Genomic DNA, 23,694 nt, shown 5'->3' with positions numbered 1-23,694 from the left:
CAAGAAATACACCAGCGGAAAGGTTGTGGAAAGGCTTTATGGTGCTAAACAATCAGCTGTCCTCCCATCTGGACCCACCTGAATGCAAGGCACTCAGCACAAGGGCACCATGGAGGTGCAGAGGCGCCCAGCAGCCACCAGAGCCCCATTTCATACATCCCAGCCATACACAGACAGCAAGTCATTAAGCAGAGTCCCTCAGGGGAATGCCAAAAGATCCTGAAATGATAATGATCCCCCTGCCATGGTGCTGCTCTGGTAGCTTTTGTTTTGAACAATAGATCTCCCATGATACCTCTCGCTTGCTGAAAATATTGGTATTAAGTGAGCGTGAGCACAGCTGTGTGTAAATTACATATATAAACAGATTAGATTTGTATATTTATACTGGATGCAAACACATTAATAGCACATTTGCATACACAGTTGGCTAAATGAGACTGCATGCAGAGCAGGATTACCAGTTACAAACACATTTACTTAGAGTTCTCAATAAAGTATTTATGCAGCCATTCTGGAGGTCAGAGTGGATTCATCATCCCATCTCTCCTCCTTACAGTGATGTGGAAATGCTGCCCTGGAGGTGCCAGCCCTCCCCCCCATCTATGCTGGGCCTGCACATAAGACCATCCTGCAGGCAGCACAGCACAGCCTGACTGCTCACCTGCAGGCCCCCCAGATTCACTCCTCTTTATTTTCCCAGCAGTGATGCTATTGTACCTGTTCCTGTGAGGCAGCCCAGATGAGAAAGAAAACAAACCAACCGAAGAAAAAGAAATCAATTACACGTAAACGACGAGCGTTCCTTTTTTGCTCTCCCTGCAGTCCTGCTGTCAGCCAGGGCTGGCTGTCTCACTGCACATCCCCAGCAGCACTCCGGGCTGCCAGGCCATGGCTGCACTGCTGCACTGCACACAGCTGCATGGCAGGGCTGAGCTCCCAGGCAGCACTGCAGGTGCAAGCCCAGGCTGTCCATATTGCCACGCAATGGGAATCAAAGTGCTGTGTGAGGAACACGCAGCTCCTGCCTGCTCGCTAATCACAGGGGAGCTGCAGGGAGGCCACACTATGAGTGCAGCAGCGTGATCTGGTAAATGAGATCAAGTCTGCAGCACGCCGAGAAAGCCGACCTGAGGGTGGCCTGCAGTGCACGTCATGCTGACGTGCAGATCAGGACTCGGCCGGGTACGAACGCAGCAGCAGAACAGAAAAACCTGACTTTGCTTTCCTGAGTTGCAGGAAAGCTGTCTGACAAACAGCCGTGCCCTGCTCCCCACCCTCACACTCAGGCCAGCACCCAGAGCACAGGCTGACGGCCGCCAACCCAGGCCCGGCCCTGCAGAGCAGAAGCAACGTGTACCACGTGCAGGCATTCCCTTGTACTGCTAAGCATAATCACTCCCACAGCACAAAACTGGGCACGCCGGCTTGCCCACGTTGGTAAGGAGCAGTGCCAGACAGCAGGGCCCACCTCCTGCAGGCCGCAGAGCTTCCCCAGCTCTGCCCTCATCCTCAGGAAGCAATCCCTGCGTCACATCCCTGCTTCACCCGCAGCCACAGCCCGGTCCTCCCTGGGGTCAGAAGCCTTGAAAAGCCCCCAGACTTGGGACTGCCAGCACTGGCACAGGAAGGGCCAGCTCTCCATGACACCGCAGCTGACATTCCTGATCCCCAGACACCATTTGCTGCTGCCAAAAGACAACAGCAAGCTTCTGATTCTACCTCCCATTACCATTTCCTGCGCACTGAGTCCCCTCTGATTATTTCAAGCTGTTCTGACCAAGTTGTCACACAACAAAGCTTCCTCGTACATCACATAAATAAACAGAGAGCAAAGAAGAGTGGGGCAGTGCCTTTTTCCCAAGGACGTGCCTCCTTTCCCATTGGACATCTGAGCAGATCTCTCCTTAATATAGATGAGTAGCACAAAGTCAGCACTTAACCTGCAAACTTCCATTAAAAAGGGTTGTTTTTTTTTTTACCCAGAAACGGTGAAAATGCACTTTCTTAACAAATATAACAGTTCCGATCGTAATTTGTTTCAACAAGTTGAAAGACAGAACCCAGCAGCAGAGATGCAAACAACACGTCCAACAGCATGTGCGACGTGAGCCAAAATGGGAAAGCAGCTCTTACGTGGGATACTAACCCAGCTGCACTCCTCATGCATCGCTTTGGAGCCTCAGCCTTCCCTCCCCTTCTCCAAATCTCAGCCACACGGAATTCTGCAGGCAACACCATCTCCATTAAACCCAACTAACACCCCAGCTCCAGGCACTAGCGAGGGTGGGCAGCAGGCTGCAAAGCCAACAGCCAACCTGGGGCTTAACACTAAGCAAGCATAACTTAACCATCCAAGTATTTCCACCTCCTTCCCTGTTTCACAGTGACACCGCTGTCCTCCCGCACACTCAGTAACACCGTGCACACACAAAGCTGTGCTCAGACTACCTGCAATGTGCTGTATGATCCTTTCAAGATCCCATCACGTTCTTTCTAGTGGAAGTTCCCTATTGTGGAAATATTGCTCCTCCGGGACTTGGAGCGTTATTGTCAATTATTCTGGAGGCTGTATTTCTGCCGTCAAACAGCGGCTTTCTGTAAATGACAGGAGGAAATGAACAAAACCATTTCAAGAGCTCCCATGCTTTAGAGCACCGAACAGATCCAAGAATAATGAGACAAAATGGTGGCAAGAATCCCCAAGGAAATTACCCAGACAGAGAGGCAAATATTTCTGCAGATGACTTGGCCAAGTAAATAATTAAACAGCAGGGCCGTTCGCTGTTACAGTGCCCACGTCTGAGTCCAAGCACCAAGAAAGACCCCTGCAAACCTCCCAGATGTCTCAGGATACAACTGCCACTCACTGCACAGCTACCTGAGATGGCACAGCTGGCTGTGGGAAATACCAGCCATGACAGAAAGCAAATTCCAAGCTAAAAGATATGGTGAGGGCACCGAGCAGAAAGCAAACTCCATCCCGAACAGCAGTCTTGTTCAGTGCTTTCCATGCCCACTTAGGATGGTACACTGTCACAAAGGCTACAACACCTGAGACCAGAATGGGCATATTCAGAACAATCCAGATTTCATATAGCTCTTCAGTCAGCATTGCATGTCCAAGATTACCACTCATTTTTGAACCCATGGTTTTCAACCATCCCTGAAGCTTCTATTATATGACAACTCTGCTAGTCAAAACGTGTGAATGAGCAGTCTCTGGGGAGCCTTGGAACACAGCACTGTCCCCATGGAAAGGTAGCAGATTTAGCAAGTCTGCAAGCCCCCAGATCCATCAGCAGAGCCAGGCTGGGCCGAGCAGGCAGCACAGCTTGCAGCTCCTGCTGGTGTGGGTGCAATCAGCAGGCAGCCCGGGCACCACAATCTGCATGAAGATGCTCCTGTCAAAACTCATACACTGGTAGCTGAATTACACCAGTAGCTGAATTATCAGGACTGATTCTTTCCCCCACTTTAGAACTACAAACCCTTTGCGATGGGAATTGAGTTCCTTGCAAGCTCCTGTGACACAAGAACCCACACTACAAACCTGCGCTGTTCAATTATCCATTCCATTTTTGTCCCAGGTATGTAAGATCACAGTGAGTGACTGATGCACTTCTGCTACACAGCCATCCAATTACTGAGGAAGACGTTGGCTCACACGGTGATCTTGGTGCTAACGTGGAAGAGTAGCTTAAAAAAGCTGCAGATGATTCATAAGTTCCCTTTTCTTTTGTGTAAGGGCCTCTGAATAAAAACATCGAGCCGGGGGGAGAAGGGGGAGACAACATGGTGCCAAATATGAAAAAAATAACCCATGAATAAAAGAGGAAAGAAAAAAGAATTGGAAACAAAGGACCAGAAACACACGGATAACAAAGGGAAAGGTGGCAAAGGAACCATGAAAGGGGGGGTAAAGAGAAGTGGGGGGGGGGAAGAAGCAGTGCTGAGGCACTGAAATTACTTCCTAGAGTAAATCTGGATGGTATCCTCCAAAACAGATGGAATCCTTTGCACAGTCTGCACCCCAATAACACAGAGGTGCCCCCTTTTCATTCTCCTGTTTGTAATAAAATGTGGGGGTCTGGGGGGTGCAATGTGTTGGGATGTTTCTTTGGCTCTTTGAAACACATAAGCCCCCGTCTGGTCGATCTCTCCACGTGGCCTAAAAGCTGTATAAATCTGAGAGGATACCATGAGGGGTGAGGGGAAAGAGCAAGGAAAGGAACAAAAGGAGAAGGAAAAAAACAGATGGTGGCTCACACATAAGTGGATGGGGGAGCAAGTGAGATAACAAGGGGCCAGTACAAGCTGAAGCAAAACCACAAACCCAGGCGTGATGCACACTGAGTCCTCACCACAATATCTTCAAAACCACAGCTCGGGAGAGTACAAAAGCAAGGCTGAACAAGGAGCACGGAGTGGCAGCTTCTGATTGCACCCTCACCAGCACAACGTGGCCTTTATGCAGCACTAAGAGGAGGAAGGAAGAGCAGACCCAACCGCACGCCCGTATCAGCAAACCACTGCAGGGGGGCAGTTTATTTACCAGCTGCCCAGGGACTGCCTGGTCAGGTTCCTCTCTGCTGCTGATATAAGCATTGAAAAGGTACTTGGCTGCTATGAAACGGGAGGCAGCGTTCTTCCAAGGGGGCATTTCCAACCTCTGCAGCTCCCCCAGCACTGGCAGGCGCTCAGCATCCCGCTGGATCAGCTCCTTATCTGCTGTCACGTTCTCTTTATGGCAGTCTAATCATTAGCTTTACTGGCGCTGTTACCCTTCTAACTAATTAGGAATCTTGGATGGATGCAGCAAATGATTAATATTTAGTCTCTACGCGCCCGCTACAGAAGCAGCCTATTATCAAAAAAGTGACACCTCCACAAACTTAAATAAAATAATGGCTCCCATAGAGGGTTTGGAGCCGCTGACAGAATGGCAAGTGATTTAAGTAACAGAAAGCTGAGCAACTGGTGATGGATCACAGTTTTCTCTCGCGCTCTGTTACAGCCCGTAATAGAACAAATGATCATTTTTCAGCCTAATTGAATATGGCCACCCCGCTTATGTGCGAAAGGAGACAAAGCTGTATCGTTTGCTTCATTAAAATGCGTTTTTATGTCGTCTGAAAGATTTTATATTAAAAAAAAATAAATAAATCGGTGCTGTTGATAGAGAAGATTAGGAAAATAAAATTTATCACGCAAACAGAACTTGCAAATGAGGTGTATGTTGGCATTCACACTGCTTAGGCTTGTGTGGGAAAGATAAGTCCTGAGCGCTAAAGCACACAGAGCATCCATGTTGTGACAGTAATCACAGCTCCTTAAATAAGAACTATGTCACTATAGAGATTTGATGAAGAACTCTGTCATTTGCTGCTCTAACAGCCGCTGGTCCCCACTAAATACATCTGAGCTGAGCTGCCAGGCAGGATCACAGCAAATCCTGTGACAGGGGAGAAGTTCCTCCAGTTTTACAGACAGGGTTTTTTTTTTGGATAGCTGCTAGAAGAGTGAAAATAGCTGTTAAACACTCGTCTTTTCTGACATCAAAATCAGACCTTAAGCAAGAGCAGCGTGTCTCAAGAATAACCTCATCTATGTTCAAATGTCCATTATCCAGGACCTGCAGCTCCTGTAAGCCCTGAGCTCCGGGCGCTCATTGAAATGGCTCTGCCAAAGGTAAGATGTGCAAAGATGCTGGATGTATCCATCACATCTGTGGTGGAAAACCTTAAAGCACTTAATGTAGTTAAAACATATCCACGGATAAGGGCAGTCAGGTATTAAGGAGGTGAGGATCCCTTGGATGTACATTCCTTAACACCTTCACTCTACCAAACCACTGACATGACAGGGCCACTGGAACCACCTGAAACCAGCACCAGGACTGCAGGCTGTCACCACCTCCTGCAAGCCAACAGAGCTCTATAACCCACCTCTATAACCCACCTCTATAACCCACCTCTCCAAAGCATTAAGAAGGTGAACCTGAATTTAGAGAATTTAGAGCTGAACACACCCAAAAAAATCTTCTGAAACCAGAGAGCTAAATGATCTATTTATATTAATAAATCCTTTTCGAAGCTACAAAAAGCCTCACGCAATCTGTTAAAAATTAACTTAAAAACACCTGAGAAAGGGGCAGTGGAGTTCTACTCTGATTACAACATCAACTCCTGCAATTGCTCCCATGGTTCTGCTTGCTGTGGTGCAAGCACCAACCCTACAGCCCTGCAGAAGGGTTCCCCGTCCCCTCCTGATGCTCTTGCTGTCCATGTTGTGCCTCAGTTTCCTCCCAAGAAAGAAGGGGATGTAAGATGAGACTCTATTGGAAGCATGTTCTGGGATCTCTCAGCAGGCAGAAGTCTGCATATGAGTCTGGACCATGCAGACAGCCCATAGCACGCCCTGATGGGGAGAAGCAGAAGCTGAGCCCCACAGCATGCAGGTAGCACCAGAGGCACTGTGTACCCCACAGCACTGGGTAGCACGCTTTGTTCCAGCCCAGCTATGGGCTCACACCTCTGCACAACCCTGCTTGACATGTGTGGACACCGAGCGCTGCTCAGGCTCCGTTGCTAAGAAACTACCAGGGATAGCTTTTTGGGCCCTCTTCATCTATAAAATAACCGCTCTGCCCTATGGGAGAACAAATGCAATCTCTCAAGTCCCCCCAGTGTCTTGTTCTCGTTTTTAAATGAACACAGAAGGATGATGGAGGACGCCGGGCTGTGTAAGCGATCTCCATTTTTAAGACGCCCTTGAAAATGAGATGAAAAACATGGTTTCAACAATCAACCGCCGTCGTATTTATTAATCTTCCAAGCAGCAGATTCTTTCCCCGTGGCAACGGCGAGCTGCATGCACGTCCTCTGCCTATTACAGACCTTCCTATAGGAAACAAAGCAGAATACCAACTTCTGCGAGCACCTACCAGGTACCGAGTGTGCAGCAGAGCTCAGAGCGTGGCTTCCCAGCCCTGCACTCCAACAGCTTTCTAAGCTGTGGCAAGTGGCCAGTGTAAATATTTGCTGTGTTATTTTGGGGGATCAGCAGCATGGTAAGCACTTAATAGATAAAAATATTCCACAGCAAAGGCAGAAAGGCGACGAATCAAGAACCATATGGCAGCTAAAGCAAACAACAAACCGTTAATGGTATTGTTAAGAAAAGGCGAACTTATGTGGCAGCTGTGGAAAGATCAAGATTAAGGAAAGCAGTGAAGTCGTCCATTTTGAAGCCAAGGTCACCGATGGGATTTATAGATTTATCCCCGAAGGCAGCCTTTGCTGAACATGAAATGCTGAAATTATTATTTTCTTCCACCTACCCCCGCTCCGTTCGGGTTATCTCATTTGCTGGAGGCTTTTAAAATTCATTCCTCTTCACAGCTGGTTAAACAATGGAATCTTTCTGCAAACTAAAAGGACAAAATTGATTGCCCTACACAAACTTTTCTGCACGTATAATTGATTTTTAATTCACTGTCTCATTTCCGAAAGGACTTGACAATAAACTCGGTGCTGCATGTGCAATATCGATCCTTTTTAAACAATGGCTTGGATCAAATCCTGATGCGAGTTAATCACAACCAAAGAGATGGATACCTTTTGTCTAAAAAGCTGGTTTTAAGCTCAATTCACCTTCTCCCACCACGTTATTTTCTGGCTGGATTGCAGCACATCATTTCACATCTCCCTCAGCTGCAAGCTAACTGTAATGCATGCAACTCAAGCAGAAAAGCCTGATCCTCCCCCTGTTACTTTTTACTGCAAGAACTGGACGTTCCCAGCCTTTCCTTCAGCTACAACTTCCTCCAGTCTTACTAAAACAAGTCCTGGGGCTTGTTTGGAGTTTTGGGTGTTAGCAGTATCAGAGTCTTGATGAACACACCAGCTGAAAGCACCACGTGAGTCTTGAAGTCAGAAAGCATTCCTAGGAACGGCCACTATGAAGCCTTGCTTTCTGCTCCTGGTGGATAAAAAATTAAAGCTGAGAGGTAAGTGATATCTTAACCTCCTGGGCCCACTCATTACTCATGCCCTGCAATGCCAGCCTGCTCTGCTCACATCCCTTCAGCTTTTTCTTCTTGCTATTTGAGAGGCTCTGTTCTGATTTCGCTCTGAATTACATTTGCTATAACTGCCGTATAAACAGTAAATAAAATTCAGGGTATTTTTGCCCCAGTAAGCAGCTCCATCTTCCAGTGCCTCCGCAAAGCCTGGCTTCAAAGGAGCCAGCAAAGGAAACAAGCTTTTCCTGAGCAGATATTCCAAAACAGGGCAGATGAGAGACATCTGAGGATGATTTGAGGCAAAAAAAGCCAAGCAAATAAGTACGTGTGTTTTGCATAAGTAACGTCTTGCCCAGCTCTGCTGGATTACAAACACTCACTCTGGGAATCAGTTTGCTGTACCTCGTCACTTCGGGCAGAAGGATCTCCGCTTGTATCTTATGACAAATGAGCTTTAAGGTGAAGCCAGGTGTGGATGTTTTAAAATGTATGAACTTGTAAATCCACCAACGTGGCCAATTAAGGTTTATCGCCAGCAAGGATTAACCATCCCTGCACGTAAACGTAACGGGTTGTTGGAATCTGGGTTGTTTACCTCAACTGCTCTACATCAAAAGCAACGTAAAATATTTAAAGGGCAGCATATTTCATGATAAAAGCTCATTATCAAGGATGTCACAACGTGTCATCAGCACTTCTGCACGGAGACACACAAGTAAAACCTCCTTCCTATGCTCTTTTAACATGAGACCGAGGGGAGGAGGAAAGGGAGGAAAACCCAAGCAATAATGCAGTGTTGCTGCCTCCCCTGGACTCCCTTAACTTTGGAAGGCACCACCTTGAGCTGGAAAGGCCTCATCAGTGTTCTTCATCATCAACACCTCCATGCTAATGAGGAGCACAGTTCCATGCAGCAAAAGCCTCCCTGCGCAATAACTGCAACACGCGGCAGCAGTGAACTCTGCCTTCAGCAAGCATGCATAAATAAACAGAATTAATAACTACCCAAGTGTGGACGGGTGACTTAATCTGTTTCGATTAGATGCAGCTCAGCCCGAGGCTTTTGTGTTATTTAAAATGTGCTCATCATGTTTAATTAAAAACCTAATAAACTAGAGGTTCTTTTAGTTCTGATTTGTATTTCTCTCCCCCCGAAGCCGTATTGATTTGGGTGCTACTTTTGATAAAAAGACAGGACCAAAATAAAAAAAAACCCAGCACATTCTGGATATAAACAGGACAGAGAATCAGCAGAACAGCTGCACAAAGAACTGGGCTATTTCTGCCCAGTACGTACAGCACAGCAGAATTGAAAGCCATTGAATGAACACAATTTAAGATGAACACGGTGCTCTTTGTAAGCGATAGGTTATCCACGGAATAGAAGCACCCAACTCACACTGCACTGCTTCCTGCTTGAAGCTCAGCACTACCAGGTCTGACCGCTGCTCTGCAGGGCACTGACTGAACAGCCAAGCCTTGCTCACCCAGCCACTGCTGGGATGAATGCTGTCCGGTGGAGCAGCAGCTTTGCAAACAGGAAGCAGCTGCTGCTCGTAGATGCATCAGAGCAGAAGTTGCTTCAGCCGGTAGGATGAGGCAGCAGGGAAGACTGGTTTTCACAGCACGCCCCTGAATTTACATACTGGAATGAGGAAGGTTAAAAATAGCCAAAGGTTTAGAAACCCAAGGGAGACAGCAAGCCTCCATCTTCATATTTACCGAGCCTTCCATTTAATTCAATCACTGGTAAATTTTATCCTCTATTTAATTTGATCTAAAGATCCGTAACCACTTCATCAGTAGCAAAAATAGCTTCCATCCCTTATTTTAATCAGCCCCGATCACCGCGAGGCAGCTCTGACGGAATACTTGGGTCACAGGCAGCAAAGTGGGCTTCATTAACAAGAAAGGCTCAGCCTTTAGGCAACGCGTGGGCCACAGAAATAGTTAAAAGCTGACTACAATAAATGTGAGCCGTTGGTACAGCGCTGTATCACAAATACTATTAAGGACTACTATGGAGAGCTGTGATGGACAAAGCCTGGCTAACACATGCACAACCAAATGAGCCTAGGGAGGGAAGGAGACCAAAGGAGGTCATGCAGCACAGAGCTCCCCTCCCAGTGCCAGTTAAAGGCAATAACCAGTCGGAGCTCAGTACTGGTGCAGTATCTACCTGCTTAAGACAAGTTATAGAAATTAACTACGCAGGTCCCTATTGGACCATAGGAGAAGTTTAAGCCCGACACAAACAGGGGCACAGTTTGGATCTGGGCCTTCTTCTGCAAAATACTCTGGCATAGAGCTGCCGTGCAGCTGTAGCACTCTGCATGTCACACAGGAAGAGCTTTCCTCAGGTCTGCAGAGCCAGCAGCAAGGAAACTTGCCTTGCAAGCCCCAGGAAGGCTCAGGAGTGCAGTGCAGCTGCTTTAATCTGGAGTTTTCTACCAACTGCCAGGGACAAACAAGCTATGAAGTTCTGCAGGTGGAGCTTAGCCGTCTATAAATAAGAGCACAGTTTGATCTTTGGCTCTGCTGAGGCTGGAGGGCTGCCAAACGTTTCTGGAAACTTGGAAGGAACAGAACAGGAACAAATATGATAAAATGAGCTGCGACTGACAATGATTTATAGAGTTAATGATCATTATGCTGTACTCACAGGGTCTGCACTTTCAGAGTCATGTTTCACTTCTCAATAAACTTCGCCTTTTTCTTATTCGTAAGGTTTTTATTCCTATCATTTAACGTTGATCAAAACCCCTGAGCTGCAGCAGCTCTGACGTTCAACGCATAGTGCAGCTGATGGAAAACACAAGGAGGGTGAAAAACACTCCGCACAGAAAAAGAGGAGTTGGCAGCGAGCAATTCAACCGCTGCACGGAAAGAATGTGTGCAGAGAACACAGGGAAGAGCAGTGCGAGTACAAACACAGGGCAGAGCACTCGAGGTATTTGTTCCAGCAGTGCTGTCCCAAACAAAATGCCCCGTGGTGACAAGATGACCGACAGCCTTATTAGGAAGCTGTGTTCTCAGCCTCTTTACTCATCCTCTCCTTTGCTGCTCTGCTGGCACACGATCCTCTTCCACTCCACCACTTCAGGCGCTCTCCTAACCACAAAGGCTCTTTGTTGGATCTCAGAGTAAGCCTGCTTCAACATGGTTACACAGCCCGGCCTACCCTTATCCGGCTCTTACAGAACAGGGAGAGTTGCTTTTCAATTTTACTGCACATCACAGCCTAATTACCGACCAATTACTGCACCAACAACACACAAGCATTTCTCTGCTCACAATCAGCCACGAGGTGTGACAAACAGGACTCCGAATGCTGCCAGAAAACACAGCTTTTGCAACAGATGCAGCAAATATTGCTGCATAGTCCAAAGGAATAGGAACCAGAACCTGCTCGTTTACACGCTGCCAGCAGCTTAAGAATCGACTATTTGCTCCCAACTTCATGTGATTAATTGTTGTTTACAAGCCTGCTCTTATAAGCACAGTTGCATTATATCGTACCTATAAAAATTAAGCCAGCAGCAAACTCGCAACCGCAGCAATTAAACAGCAGAACAAACCGACCACAGGGAGCAGCACCTCTGCCTTTTTAATTCCTGCACAGATACCATCTCCCCAAATTCCAGAAAAAGAACCTCAAACCAATTCCCCAGAGGGTACACAACTACCTACAGGAGCCATTGGGAAGAGCCAGCATTGGATGAGTGCAAATCCACCAGTGATTTCAGCTCAGATCCATCACACCCATACATTATTTTGGGTATATCTTTGGATGAGTTGGCTGCACTGTTTTCAGCAGAGTTTTGGGGCCTGACAGCTTCTAGGTACTTCAATGTAAATAGCGACGGTGTGATCCCAACTTTCACCTTATCTCCTTTTGGCCTGTCCTTTGTCAAAGGCTCATTCATCAAGAACTACGTCAGGAAACGATTTCTAATATCTCATATGAGGGGGAAGAAGGGATTGAACCTCTGTGCAGGGAAAACCTGTGTTGGCACTGTAAGCCTCTAATACCAGCAGATCAGGGACAATATGTAATGCACTTTTCACCTCCTGTCCTGCTCCGATTAATGAATGGGGCCAGCCTGCCTGGAGGTGAAAGCAGGAGTTTAATTGAGAGCCCAGAGGTTTTCCAGCTGTTCTCTTACCCTACGGAGCCCTCATAAAGTCACTCAACTTTCTCCCCTCCTACTCCAAGTGTAAGGAGGATCCTCGTGAAGTTCTGGAAACTGAGTGAGGATCCAATAACTCAGATCGGTGCAAAACTTTATCTTGGAGGACAAATTATTTGCCTTATTCCCCATAAAACTAAGTTCAGAAAAGAAAGAAAACTGAAAGAAGAGAAGGAACGTGAACTATAAGGCTGAATATAATTCATTTCCCTACCACTTCATCTTCAGTCCAACACTTCTCAATCAGTTTGGGCACAGGCTTCTTCACCAAGCGCTGCAGGGCTTTTCCAGCATCGTAGTTACTTTCATGTAGCTAAAAAATAAAGACAAACAGAACATTCAGTGGGATTAGCAGTGATCTGAGATAGGAGAAAAAACACTCAAGGGGACCACATGAGATGTTCTACACCTCATTATTTCTACTGTTGATATATGGACTGAAATTTAAACAACCTGAAGGTAATTAGCATTTTATTAGTAGAAGAGACAGCATTAAAACAAGAATGTTTTCCTCTCCCTTCTTGGATTTCTCCCTGATGATATTTGAGGCCGCTGAAGATTTTTTGGTTGACTTTTAAAAACGTATCTTTTACATCAGAACCTCCAAGTGTTTCCCATAAGGAGCTGTGTTATAAGCAGCAATGTTTTGTTTCAGATCAGTGCAGCAGCCAACTGGAAGGCCCAACACACAGGAGGGATCACAAGCCACACAATGTCAAGTTTATCATCCAGAAAGCTCTTCTGATAGATCTGTATTGTGTTGCAAAGACCAACGAGTGGTTGAAAAACATACATGGAAAAGAAGCCATTGCTACAGATGAGTACAGGAGTACATGAAGGCAACTAGGGATGTCTGAGTTGACATTACCAAGTTAGATGGTCACAGCCAACAGCCTGCCTTATTTTCTACCATAAAGCAGGTATCTATTTGATCAAACGCTGCCTGAAGTAGACAGCAGACATTTAAATTGGGATGAAGCAGAAAAAACAGGGGGGAAAAAACACTCAGCAATGCGTTGTGAGAATATCCAGCTCTCAACCTGTGATAGAAAACACAGAGCAGGCTGCTGATTTATTGCCTGTCTGATCCTCTGAGTACAGTGGGGTTTAAGAAACCCAGAGGATGAGTCAGGAGCCTGCTCTATGTCTCCTGAAAGTGATCTGAAAGAAAAAGACACATTGCTGGGATGACAGAAACTGTCCCACACCCTGAAGGAGGAACGATTTGCATGCAAACTTCCCTATAAAGACGAGCTTGTTTCTTCTAACCAAGGTGCACAGCAAAGTTATTGACCCACATCACAGATTTTTATAGTCCCCAAAGAATGTATTTGAAATACGGGTAACCAAAATATGACTCCATGCACTTTTCCCAGGACTGCAGAACTGAGCAGGGATGGAGACACCATTACTGAACAGCAAGGAGCTATTAACTGCTTTGTCACTATTAATGGAGCTACAGCAAAACCTGATTGCAGGAGCAGGAAAATAAATAAATAAATAAATCTCATTTTTCTCATGTCAAAAGGCTCAAATTTTATACCCGAATTCTGCTTCAAATAGAAATAGCATGAGATTGCTTTCTTACTGCTGCTCACTTCAGCTTCCTATATAGAGCCACCTCCAAGCAACACCGTTGTGGTCTCCTATTTCCCCTTCAGCCTGCTCTTGTTTTAGCTCACACCATGAGCTCTGTGGGGCTCAACAGCTCCTCCACCCCCAGTGTTCATACTGGATGCAGTGCTGTGCTTCAGAGTCCCCTAAGAGCTGCAATGCTCAAACTAATGACCATCAACACTAGGTGATTCCTATTAAGAAGAGACTTCTGAATCAAGACAGATAGGAAGGGGAAAAGCAAACCACTGACCCTACAAGGAAAACAAGTGCATGATGGATGTATGCAAAACGCTTCCTTAAGCAGAAGCCCCGGTTCTGAGCCACAGAGAAGAACCCTCAGCAGCTGAGCAGGGCTCTGCAGCTGTGGGAACAAAGCACATCTGTGCAGTGCCCACTTCTGCACCCTGGCTTGTCTGCTCCCATTGCTGCAGGCTTTTATTAGCTTTGTGGGTACCACGTAAGCAGCACATGATCATCCCTGTTACTTCATCAGCATCTCCATGTTCTGCCCATGGATGCCACAGAACAGACTGTGCCAGCCTGCAGAGCCGATCCATCTGCAGTACAAAGCACATGAGGAATTACTTTTTCTCCTCATTATATTGGAAAAAAACAGCTAATTTATTCTATCCACTGTGAAATTTCAGTTCAGGTAATTCTGTGCTCCTTTGTAACACCTGCATAGCTGAGCTGCCAGAACACAACTCAATAAACAGTCTCTCCTGAAGGAGGCCCAAAGCCACATAAGACAGCAGTCAGCTGTGAAAGCAGAAGTGTCCTCCTGCATGCACAGCTCCTGCGGGTGGGACGGACCCGCATCAGCTGCAGCAAAGAATCAATTCATGCACTGCAGGCTGTACATTGCACAGACCAGCTCAAAACTTCTAGTACCAGCAGGAACAGTTCTTGAACTGGTGAGGTGCTCTCACCTCCAGCAAGTCACCGGGCCGTTCAGAATTTGCTTATACTCAAGGGACTTCTAAAGAAAGTTACGTGCTTCTAAGAATGAAAGGTCACTGCTGGGCAAAGACCTCTGGCAGTGATATGGAATGCGAGTTTAGAACCAACAGCTGCACTGCCTTGGTTGCCTGAAGCTTCTTCCCTTACCACCAGCTGAAGTCAGGCTTGCATTTGGGGCTGAGACCAATACTGCTCTGAGACTGTGGCCTGGTAATATAATGGGAACAAAGAAGAAAACTAGATCAGAATCATTTCCTACTTATTTGAGCGTTTGATTTGGCACCTGTACAGCTTGTACTCCATGCAACAGATCCAACTGTATGCAGCACCATGGGGGAACCAGCTTCCAGAAGTCATTTCATGGCACACCAGGGCCACCAGCAGTACAGCCCACTGCCTGAGAGTGCTTTTGTGGAGCCATTTCCCAACACACAACAGAGCATCCCAACACACAACCTATCACACCGGCTGCATGCAATTGGTGTTGCTAACAGTGCTTCTGTTCCCTCCCCCTCACAAAGCACACAGCAATGCCAAAGCTTCTGCATATCCAGGAGGGGATCTTCACTCTGCCACCAGCACCTCCTGGAAAATGTGACTTTCACAGAGGGGAAAGAAATGCTTTAGTAAGCACCAGGACAATGCAGCAAAAGGAGACGTGCAGTTCTGGGTAAGAGCCAGAGTTAAATCTGCTTCTTTCAGTCTCGCTGACAGATCCTTCTCTGCTGATTGCCTTTGGTCATTTCATGTATATAAGCGCTTTATTGGCAAGCGACTTGAACATATAAATAACAGCTAATGATGACTGCCTGCGGTTTAATTAACTTCTGGTTGAACTTGTCAAGTATTGCTATAAACACGAGATTACCATCCTGTCACCACGAGAATTACTGTTTCCAGTGTTCAAAATCTGGCATCTGAATTCCAACTGCCTGCGACATAATATATGTACACAACTGCAACAAAAGGAATCGACACAAATGGACTCGTGCCTTAAAACCAGAAAACAAAGCCGTTCCTGCATTGCTGGACCAGATTTCAGATCAAAGACATCCTGAAAATGCACATATCCCAAAAGCCCATTTATATTCCAACAGCCATTAAACAACTCCGGATCACAGGGAAGCCTTATTAGCATCAGAGCTGCACATTACCACAAGGCTTCAAGTTTCCACCGCCGCCTCTCAGCTGAGCTGCCATTTTCTGTCTGTGTGATGTTGCAAATAAATTCTCCTTTTGGCATGGCTCAGCTGTCAGGCACCTCTGTTCAGTAATGAACCCATGAATTACATCTTGCAGCTCTGACATCCCCGGTCTCGCTCATCAAAATATTGTTCTTCAATTGTAATTTATAACTTAATTTAAATGTCCCTTTTACTGTGACCTTTTTAGATCAGAATGGCATTGCATCTGGCAGCTTCTCCTTCGGCAAGGCATCCCATCGCAATTACAGTCATTATGATCCCCGTTGAAAAGCCCATCCGAGTTAGGCTGCATTCATGCTACAATATTAAATAATTGCAGCCCATTAAGTATACCGTTAGATTCCAAAGGCCTCTTCTCCAAGGAAAAATTGCTGCCATACAGTAATACGGTATCGCCGAGCTGCTTTCAAACCCACACAGAGCAGCCAATAAAGCAGCAGGGGTTGTTCAGGCTGAACTCATCTGTGGGGATGCAGACCTCTCCCCCCTTCCAGGGCTGCACGGGATCCTCAGCAGCTACACACAAGTCATCACCCATCAGGCACAAAGCCTGACCTGCACACACAGGGTAAACACGACCAATGCTGCAAGAGCATTTTCAGCCTCGAGTCATACGGCTGAATCAAAAGAAATTTTTCACTGCTGTCAAGCAGGATACGGCAGCAGAACTGCAAAAGAGGACACTATTTGTCTGGTACTGCATGGAAATATTTACATAACAGCCTGACTTGAGCACCAGCCACTGTAATCTATGCAGGCTTCAGAACATTGTGATTATTAACGAGGGATTCGCTCCTCTCGCTGAAGCAGACAGTGGTCAGGATGCACAGCTCTGTGCAGCCACAGCCAGCTTAACAAGGTAGGAAATAAAGAGAAACAAAAAAGGTAATAAGGAAAGAATGACTGCTGTGTGGCTTGAGCAGCCAGACCCGGACAAAGAATTACTCTGTGGGGGCTCCCTCTGGTGCCCAAGGACAACAGAAGCCGGGAGCCCCCAGGCACCCAACCTCCCACACATGCCCAGGGACCCTGTATGGCCATGGAGCCATCCCGGCTGGCTGGGTAGCTCTGCTGTGTAGCAAGCTGACTAACGGTTTGGTTTGGCCTGAAACAAAATCTGAACCTAAAACAAAAAGTACCCAAGTGACAGAAATCAGTATTGCTGCTACCAGGCTCTGGTTCTTAAGTATCTGATCTATGGCATCAGACAGCTTGAAAAGCAGAGAAGTCAACCCCACTGCTTTGGCCAAAATAAAACAAACATCCACCTCATCCCCCAGTTCCAACCTATTCCGTGTTGCTGTGCAGCTCTCTTTGCTACACAGTGATTTAGATGCTAGGGACACCGAGCAGCTGCTGCTTCCAGCCCACCCCCAGCACAGGCACAGCCCCACACAGCACAGCAGCAGGGGGAGCCTCGGGGCCAGCCCTGCACCATCAGCCAGGCGAGGCTTCCTGCAGAACCTGCAACACTTCAAACATGCAACAGCATTTATTCTTTTAAATACTTTCCCAACGCTGCATTTCACATACTGCAAAGCAAGGTTTACAAGTAACCACAGCAGATGCAAATGCAGCCCTTCCAGCAGTTTCTCTAGGAAAATGCCCTGAATCACCTTACATGGACTTTAAGTGCAAGGCTAAGGATGAGCGTAACTCACACAGCAGAGGGGCTGTTTCCCAGCACACCAGGCACTGCACAGCATCACCCCAGCAGCTGGGAGCACAGACTCGTCCAAAGAAAAACTAATAATAAGAAGAAATGCTAACATATATTTAAGTAATTTTTAATGCTTTCAAGCTTGTCTGTAGTTAATGAACAAGAAAATCTTGTCCAAGGGCAAGTTAAAGCAGGGAGTAATTTGTCTGGGTGACATCTTGCTTAGAACTGTATTTCCTACCACTGATATTACACTGTCACATTTGTCACTCATAATGACATGCTCCCATGTAACACAGAGGTACAAGAAGTCAGAACAATGCTATTAGTAAAGAGATCTGTACAGCTGATTGCTTCATCTTCCTTCCACGCAAGCAGGACACAAGCCCAGGTACTGGGACCTTCCTACCCTATGAGCACAGAGCTGCTGGATCTCTCATTTCCCCAGCAAAAATAACGTGCACTGAGAAATGACACAAAGTCTGACTCACTCTTAGGGACAGTTTGCATAACGACACTCCCAGTTGTTTTCCTGATATCAATAGAATTGATTCCCTCACTTCTTTCTGCTCTAATGCCACTCACCTCCCCACCATAGGGGTACAGCACAGGGACAGAGGACCCATAGCATCAGGAGACAAGCCAGGCTGAGCTGCCCAAAGCCACAGAGCATGTGATGTGTGCTCCCAGTTACAACAGCAGAACCCTGAGCATGATTTATGATCAGGAACTCTGCATGACAGGTGGGCTATACCTGCATGTGTTCAGAGACATTGATCCATAAGTAAAGCTTACTGGCATCACAGCTGGCCATTTAAAAGGTCAATTCCACAACATTTCCTACCTCATACAGTGGAGAACCAAGCAGCACCAGATGCTTTTCCACAATAAACCCACCATTAGGGTGGGACATGCACTTACAAACAGAGGATGCTGAGCAAATTAGGGCAGTTATTAAACTGGCCTGACTTGGCAAGAGGATGATTGCTAAGGAGTTCCTCATTTCAGTTAGTGAGGAACTGACAAAGCAAACAAAAAGCAATTGGCTCATTAAGTCCTGGCCATCCTGCATGACTTTCATCCCAATGATCCCTAACAGATATCTTGTGCAGATGAGGTTTTCTTGGGGGCTTTCTGATGGCTCTGCGATGCTATGATGGGTGATGCCTATCCACAAGGACTAAAGGAGACAAAGTACATTGCCCACACTAACCGCTCTGCCTCTGAGAACAGAATACGTTGCCCACAGTGACTCAAAGCAAAGCTTGAGAGAGATCCAAATAACCATTTCCATTTCACTTATTTCGGAGGGCTCTGGCCCAAAGCAACGTGGTTCTGCACATCTCAAGGTAAGAGGAACTGAGAAGTTACTAAAAACAGTTTCCATCACCTAACATCTCACCAATACAAATGGTGTCGTGCATTATCAGCTCAGCTCTGAAACTGGAAAACGAGAAGTTCACAGGACATGCCCATTAGGTGACTAATGTATTAGGGTTAGTAAACCCAAAAAATTATCATTCACGAGTATAAATGAAAGATAAATACACACTTTATAACCACAGGGCAGGAATTGGAGCTACCTGGAGCATTAAGAATCATCACCTCAACGAGCTGATATACACACATACATTGCATCGTGCCTCCCATGATCTTCATTTCTATCTGGTATAATTAATGATAAATCATTCCAGGGGCTACTGCAGCTGTTATTGCAGAAATAAAACACTACCAAAGTAGCCTGTCAAGGCTGATTTATATGAAGTGCTGCTCTGAAGTTTATTGGATTTCCATAATAAGAAATCATACCCTATCAATTTGTTTCCATTAATCTGCTGGGTTACACACCATAATTCCTAAACAAAAACACAACTTAGTGCAGGGTAATTTTCTCCGAAGTTACTGATCAGATAAATCTGATACTTGTTTGAAAGGGAACAGAAAGATAGAAAAGGCACCATTCTGTCTGAACAATAAACTGCCCACCTTTAGGTGCTCTGTTAGCAAAAGAGTGGACTCTGAGCACCCACCGACTTCCACAAAGGTTCTCCCAATAGGAATAACCACCCATAGGAAAGCATTTATCCAGAAAGACTCCAAGTGAACAAGGAAACACAACTCGTGCACAGAGCAGAAGTGAGATCAAATCAGGCATCACATGAGGACTTTGCTGTTCAGGTTAACATGAGATGACTAAAAAACCACTATGGGATGAGCCTCACTGTTGTACATTAAGATGTGATGTGCGAGGGAAGCCATAATAAAGTCAAAAGAATTGTGCCAAAAGACAATCTAGCTTCTTCAATGAGCTACACTGCGAGTCTGTGTAATGCTTTTACTTCACAAGTGTGAAAGTCTCCCCCATCTCCTAAGATGAATCAGCACTGATTTTCTAAAATAGATGTTGCACCAGAAATACAGAGAGAGAAAGATCGGAAGAACAGAAATAAAATCTATCAGGATGAATGGAAGACTCAGATGAAGAAGTCTACAAGTACAACTACAGCTCCACAGACTCCCAGGGGATTAAGGGGGCTAATTAAACTCGATAGCAAAGCAGTGAAGTTAAATGAATTTTCTGCAGTAGTCTTTTATTATAGATGACAAGGGGAAAGAAATTCCAATTCCAAAAGCTCTTTGATGATTATTGGCCTTAACAGAGATTTGAGTCTCTAAGAAGGATGTTAGGGAACAAGTCGGAATGCTTGGGAGCAGTAAGCCACCAGAACCAGATGGCAGCCATCCCAAGGGGAAGGAAGGAAACAAAATGTAAAGCAGATGAGAAACTGAAGCGGAGGCAGAATACAGACTGAACAGCAACGCCTCTCAGCCAGCATCACAATCGCTAACACGCTGGTTATCTCAAGTTAAGGAGCAAAGGACCAAGATTTATGCATTCAGTTCAGTTCTGAAGTGCACTCTGAAGAAATAACACTCGACTGTGCAGATCCAGAAGTGAGAACAAAAAAGCATTTAATTGGGGGGCAAAAATTCATCTCGGATTTCAGCTGGTTACACACGAATGTACTGATTGTACTTAAATAATTTTGCAGAACGAGAATTGAAGTGCCACTGCCTTTTATTTTATGAACACTACAGAAGCGTATTGTAGATCTTAATTCTCATCTGTTGCAAGACACCAAACTGATGCACTCCATGAAATGCATGCAATCAAATACCAGCGGAAATAAAATCTAAACAAAGCAAGTGTTTCTGTTTCTGGTAAGCTAATCTTACACAAGCAGTGATATTCACATTAAGAATACAGCATTTTAACTAGAGCATGGATATCAAGTTATATATACCTGATCATGGACCTGTGCACTTGGAAGCTGATGTACAGCTTACACAGTCTAACCTTGTTTTAATGCTCTGAAGTACATATAAGTCTCACGTACTGAGATGCTTTTACTGAAAGCAGCAGTAAAGGACATTTAACAGCAGTGATTAATTTGATACACTCAGCTCCACTCACTCCAATAAAAGCAAAGACCAACAGGCTTACGATACCTTTTCTCTGAACACATTATTTGGTCTTTGTTGATCGTGATCATCTAATGATCATCACTCAATTCCTGGTGGGCATCACACCTGTCCGCAAGCTTTTACAGATCTTATAAATTAACAGTTAAAGTAAGTAATTAAACCCCAGCAAACAGAGGCGGACATAACAGTGTGCTATTTAACATCAGCCACTGTGCAGAATGACAGCATAACGGGGTTTGGTTGGTGTCACTAGGTGCTTTATTTTCATCTAATTAAAATAATTCATTTGAGCCTCACGCACTGTGAGCAAAGTGACATATGAGTCACAGTGCTGGACACTGAGACAGAATCTGCTTCAAACTATTTTAAGGAAAGGACAGCTTTAAAAACAAATCTGAAGTCACACATCATATCCTCCCTTGGCACTCCCACAAAAAAACATGCTGAACTGAAGCTGCTCCCAGCCCTACCAGCTGTACACGGGCTCTGTACATTTCCATTGCGATTGCCTTTAAAATGCTCTACTGATTTAGGTAGAAACTCATTCAGCAACAGGCACATCCCATCCCCTCCAGTTTTCATAAGTGAATGGGATAAGAGATGTAGCCCTTAACCATGAAAAAAGGACAGAATTCAGCCGGCCAAGCCTGAAATACATTTGGTGGCTAAAAGGTGGCATAAAAAGAGGCAGAAGAGAGAAAGGGGAGCTACAGGAAAGAAGGGGACAGACTCTTTAGCAGGGTCTGTGGTGACAGAAACAGGGGAAATGGTTTCAAGCTCAAAGAGGGGAGATTGAGGTTACATACAAGGAAAAATCTTCTACAGTGAGAGTGGGGAGGCACTGAAACAGGTTGCCCAGAGATGTGACTGATGCCCCATCCCTGGAGACTTTCAAGGTGAGGCTGAGTAAGACTCTGGGCAGCCCTATGGGGCTGTGGTATCCATGTTCACTGCAGGACAGTTGGACTAGATGGCCTTCAGAGGTCCCTTCCAACTGAAGATTCTATGAAGTAACTGTTGTTCTCCTACAGCTAGAAGCTAACTGGACTGAATGAACAACAGCCAGGGCAAGGGTCAGCTGGGGAAGCAGCCATTCCAGCTGGTGTATTTGGCTCCAGTAGCTTCCCATAATAAACACCCACATCCTCATCTTAAAGGCATCACCCAAAAGTTTGTCGCTGTAGAATAAGGTCTTTGAAATGCAAATCACATCTGAAAAAAGTTCAGTGTTAAGCCAACATCATACACACACTGTGATCCCCAAATCTACTTTAGCCACTAAATATTTCATGCATTATAAATGGGAAGGCTGCTCTTCCCAACAGGAGCTCTGTATACTTACTGTATTGAGTGCATTAAGTGTAGTGTCATCACGGGAGGCCGCAACACAACCATCTTCTGTGGATCCTCCATCACACATGCCTGCAAAAGCTGCCATGCTCCTTTATAGTTTGAGGGGGGAAGAAATGAAATTTTCTTCAGTTTCTGTCTGAGGTACATTCCATGCAACACACCAGCAGCACATTTACACCTTATAGTACAAACATCAAGGCCTTGACATAATGCAGAAACAAAGTAAAACGAGGCTTCACATGAGCACTGCTATTCGGCATGCAGACCTGGGTCACCTCAGTGTAGGAAACAACTCCAGCAATACAGACTCATTAGAATTATGGGAGACAGAAGCATTAGGCATGAGGGCAGAGTCTTGCCAAGGACAGCAGACTTGCTACTGCTAATTTAGTTGTGTTATGTTATGAAACCGACTTCAATTGGTCATTCCTGACATCTCTAAATTCTTGCAAATAAACAGTAACTCTTTTACTCATATTCTGAATTATGAGGCCCACCAGCATTAGAAGTCCAATACTCCTTTATCTGGTAAATCTAGCAGGCAAATCAGAGGTCTGAATAAGACTGAAACATAAATTAAGGCTCATTCAAAAGAATAACCTTTGAGGGATCCTATCTATGCTGTCACAGTCAATCCACAATTAGCAGTTACTTCCTTTGTGCTACAGCATACGCACTCAGCGCTTTCTCTATCATGCTGCACATGCTGCTGGCTGTGGGTTTACAATCCTGTGTTGGCCGATCACCAAACCATCACATCCTTGTATTGCACAGTTAACATCCACACTGAACCAAAATCGAACAAAAAGGACTGGCCACAGTCAAGTGTTGCAGAGATGTGGCAGCCCACACGTCCATTCTAAAGAGACGAGAATCTCTTGGCTGTAATTACCTTGCTGCCCTAAGATACATAAGTAAGTCGCAGTCGTTGACTCCTGGCATCCACACAAGTTCTTCATGCTGTGTCACTGTGTCACCATCTGGGGAAGGAAAGGGCTGCAGATCAGGAAGCTTAGCCTGGGGAAAAAGAAAAGAGGAGTTCATATGGGCATTACAGTTGTTAACACTGTCACATATGCAGTCCTCTGCTACACAGAACTCAAATGCTGTTCAGCAATTTACTATGAAAGACAGCTTTTCCTTGTCCATAAGGTGCTGCTGCAGCTCTGCTTGCCAGATCTGGTATGAAATAAGGTA

The 23,694-nt window shown here is 45.7% G+C and overlaps 1 protein-coding gene across 6 annotated transcripts in view; it reads right to left on the bottom strand.

Moving 5' to 3' along the window:
- RERE (arginine-glutamic acid dipeptide repeats) overlaps positions 1-23,694 on the bottom strand; it is a 149,104-nt gene that overhangs the window by 37,796 nt on the left and 87,614 nt on the right. For all 6 annotated transcript variants that reach the window (XM_072354142.1, XM_072354146.1, XM_072354145.1 and 3 more), the window contains 3 exons: positions 23,390-23,514; positions 22,487-22,586; positions 12,431-12,529 (listed from right to left, as the gene is read on the bottom strand). In XM_072354142.1, coding sequence (XP_072210243.1) covers positions 12,431-12,529; positions 22,487-22,586; positions 23,390-23,514 — 324 coding nt within the window. The remainder of the gene's footprint in view (positions 1-12,430; positions 12,530-22,486; positions 22,587-23,389; positions 23,515-23,694) is intronic.

The sequence above is a fragment of the Excalfactoria chinensis genome, chromosome 20 (genome assembly GCF_039878825.1).
Source record: "Excalfactoria chinensis isolate bCotChi1 chromosome 20, bCotChi1.hap2, whole genome shotgun sequence".
NCBI lineage: Eukaryota > Metazoa > Chordata > Aves > Galliformes > Phasianidae > Excalfactoria > Excalfactoria chinensis.
The sequence above is the reverse complement of the archived record's forward strand: the minus strand, read 5'-3'. Positions and strand labels throughout refer to the sequence as shown.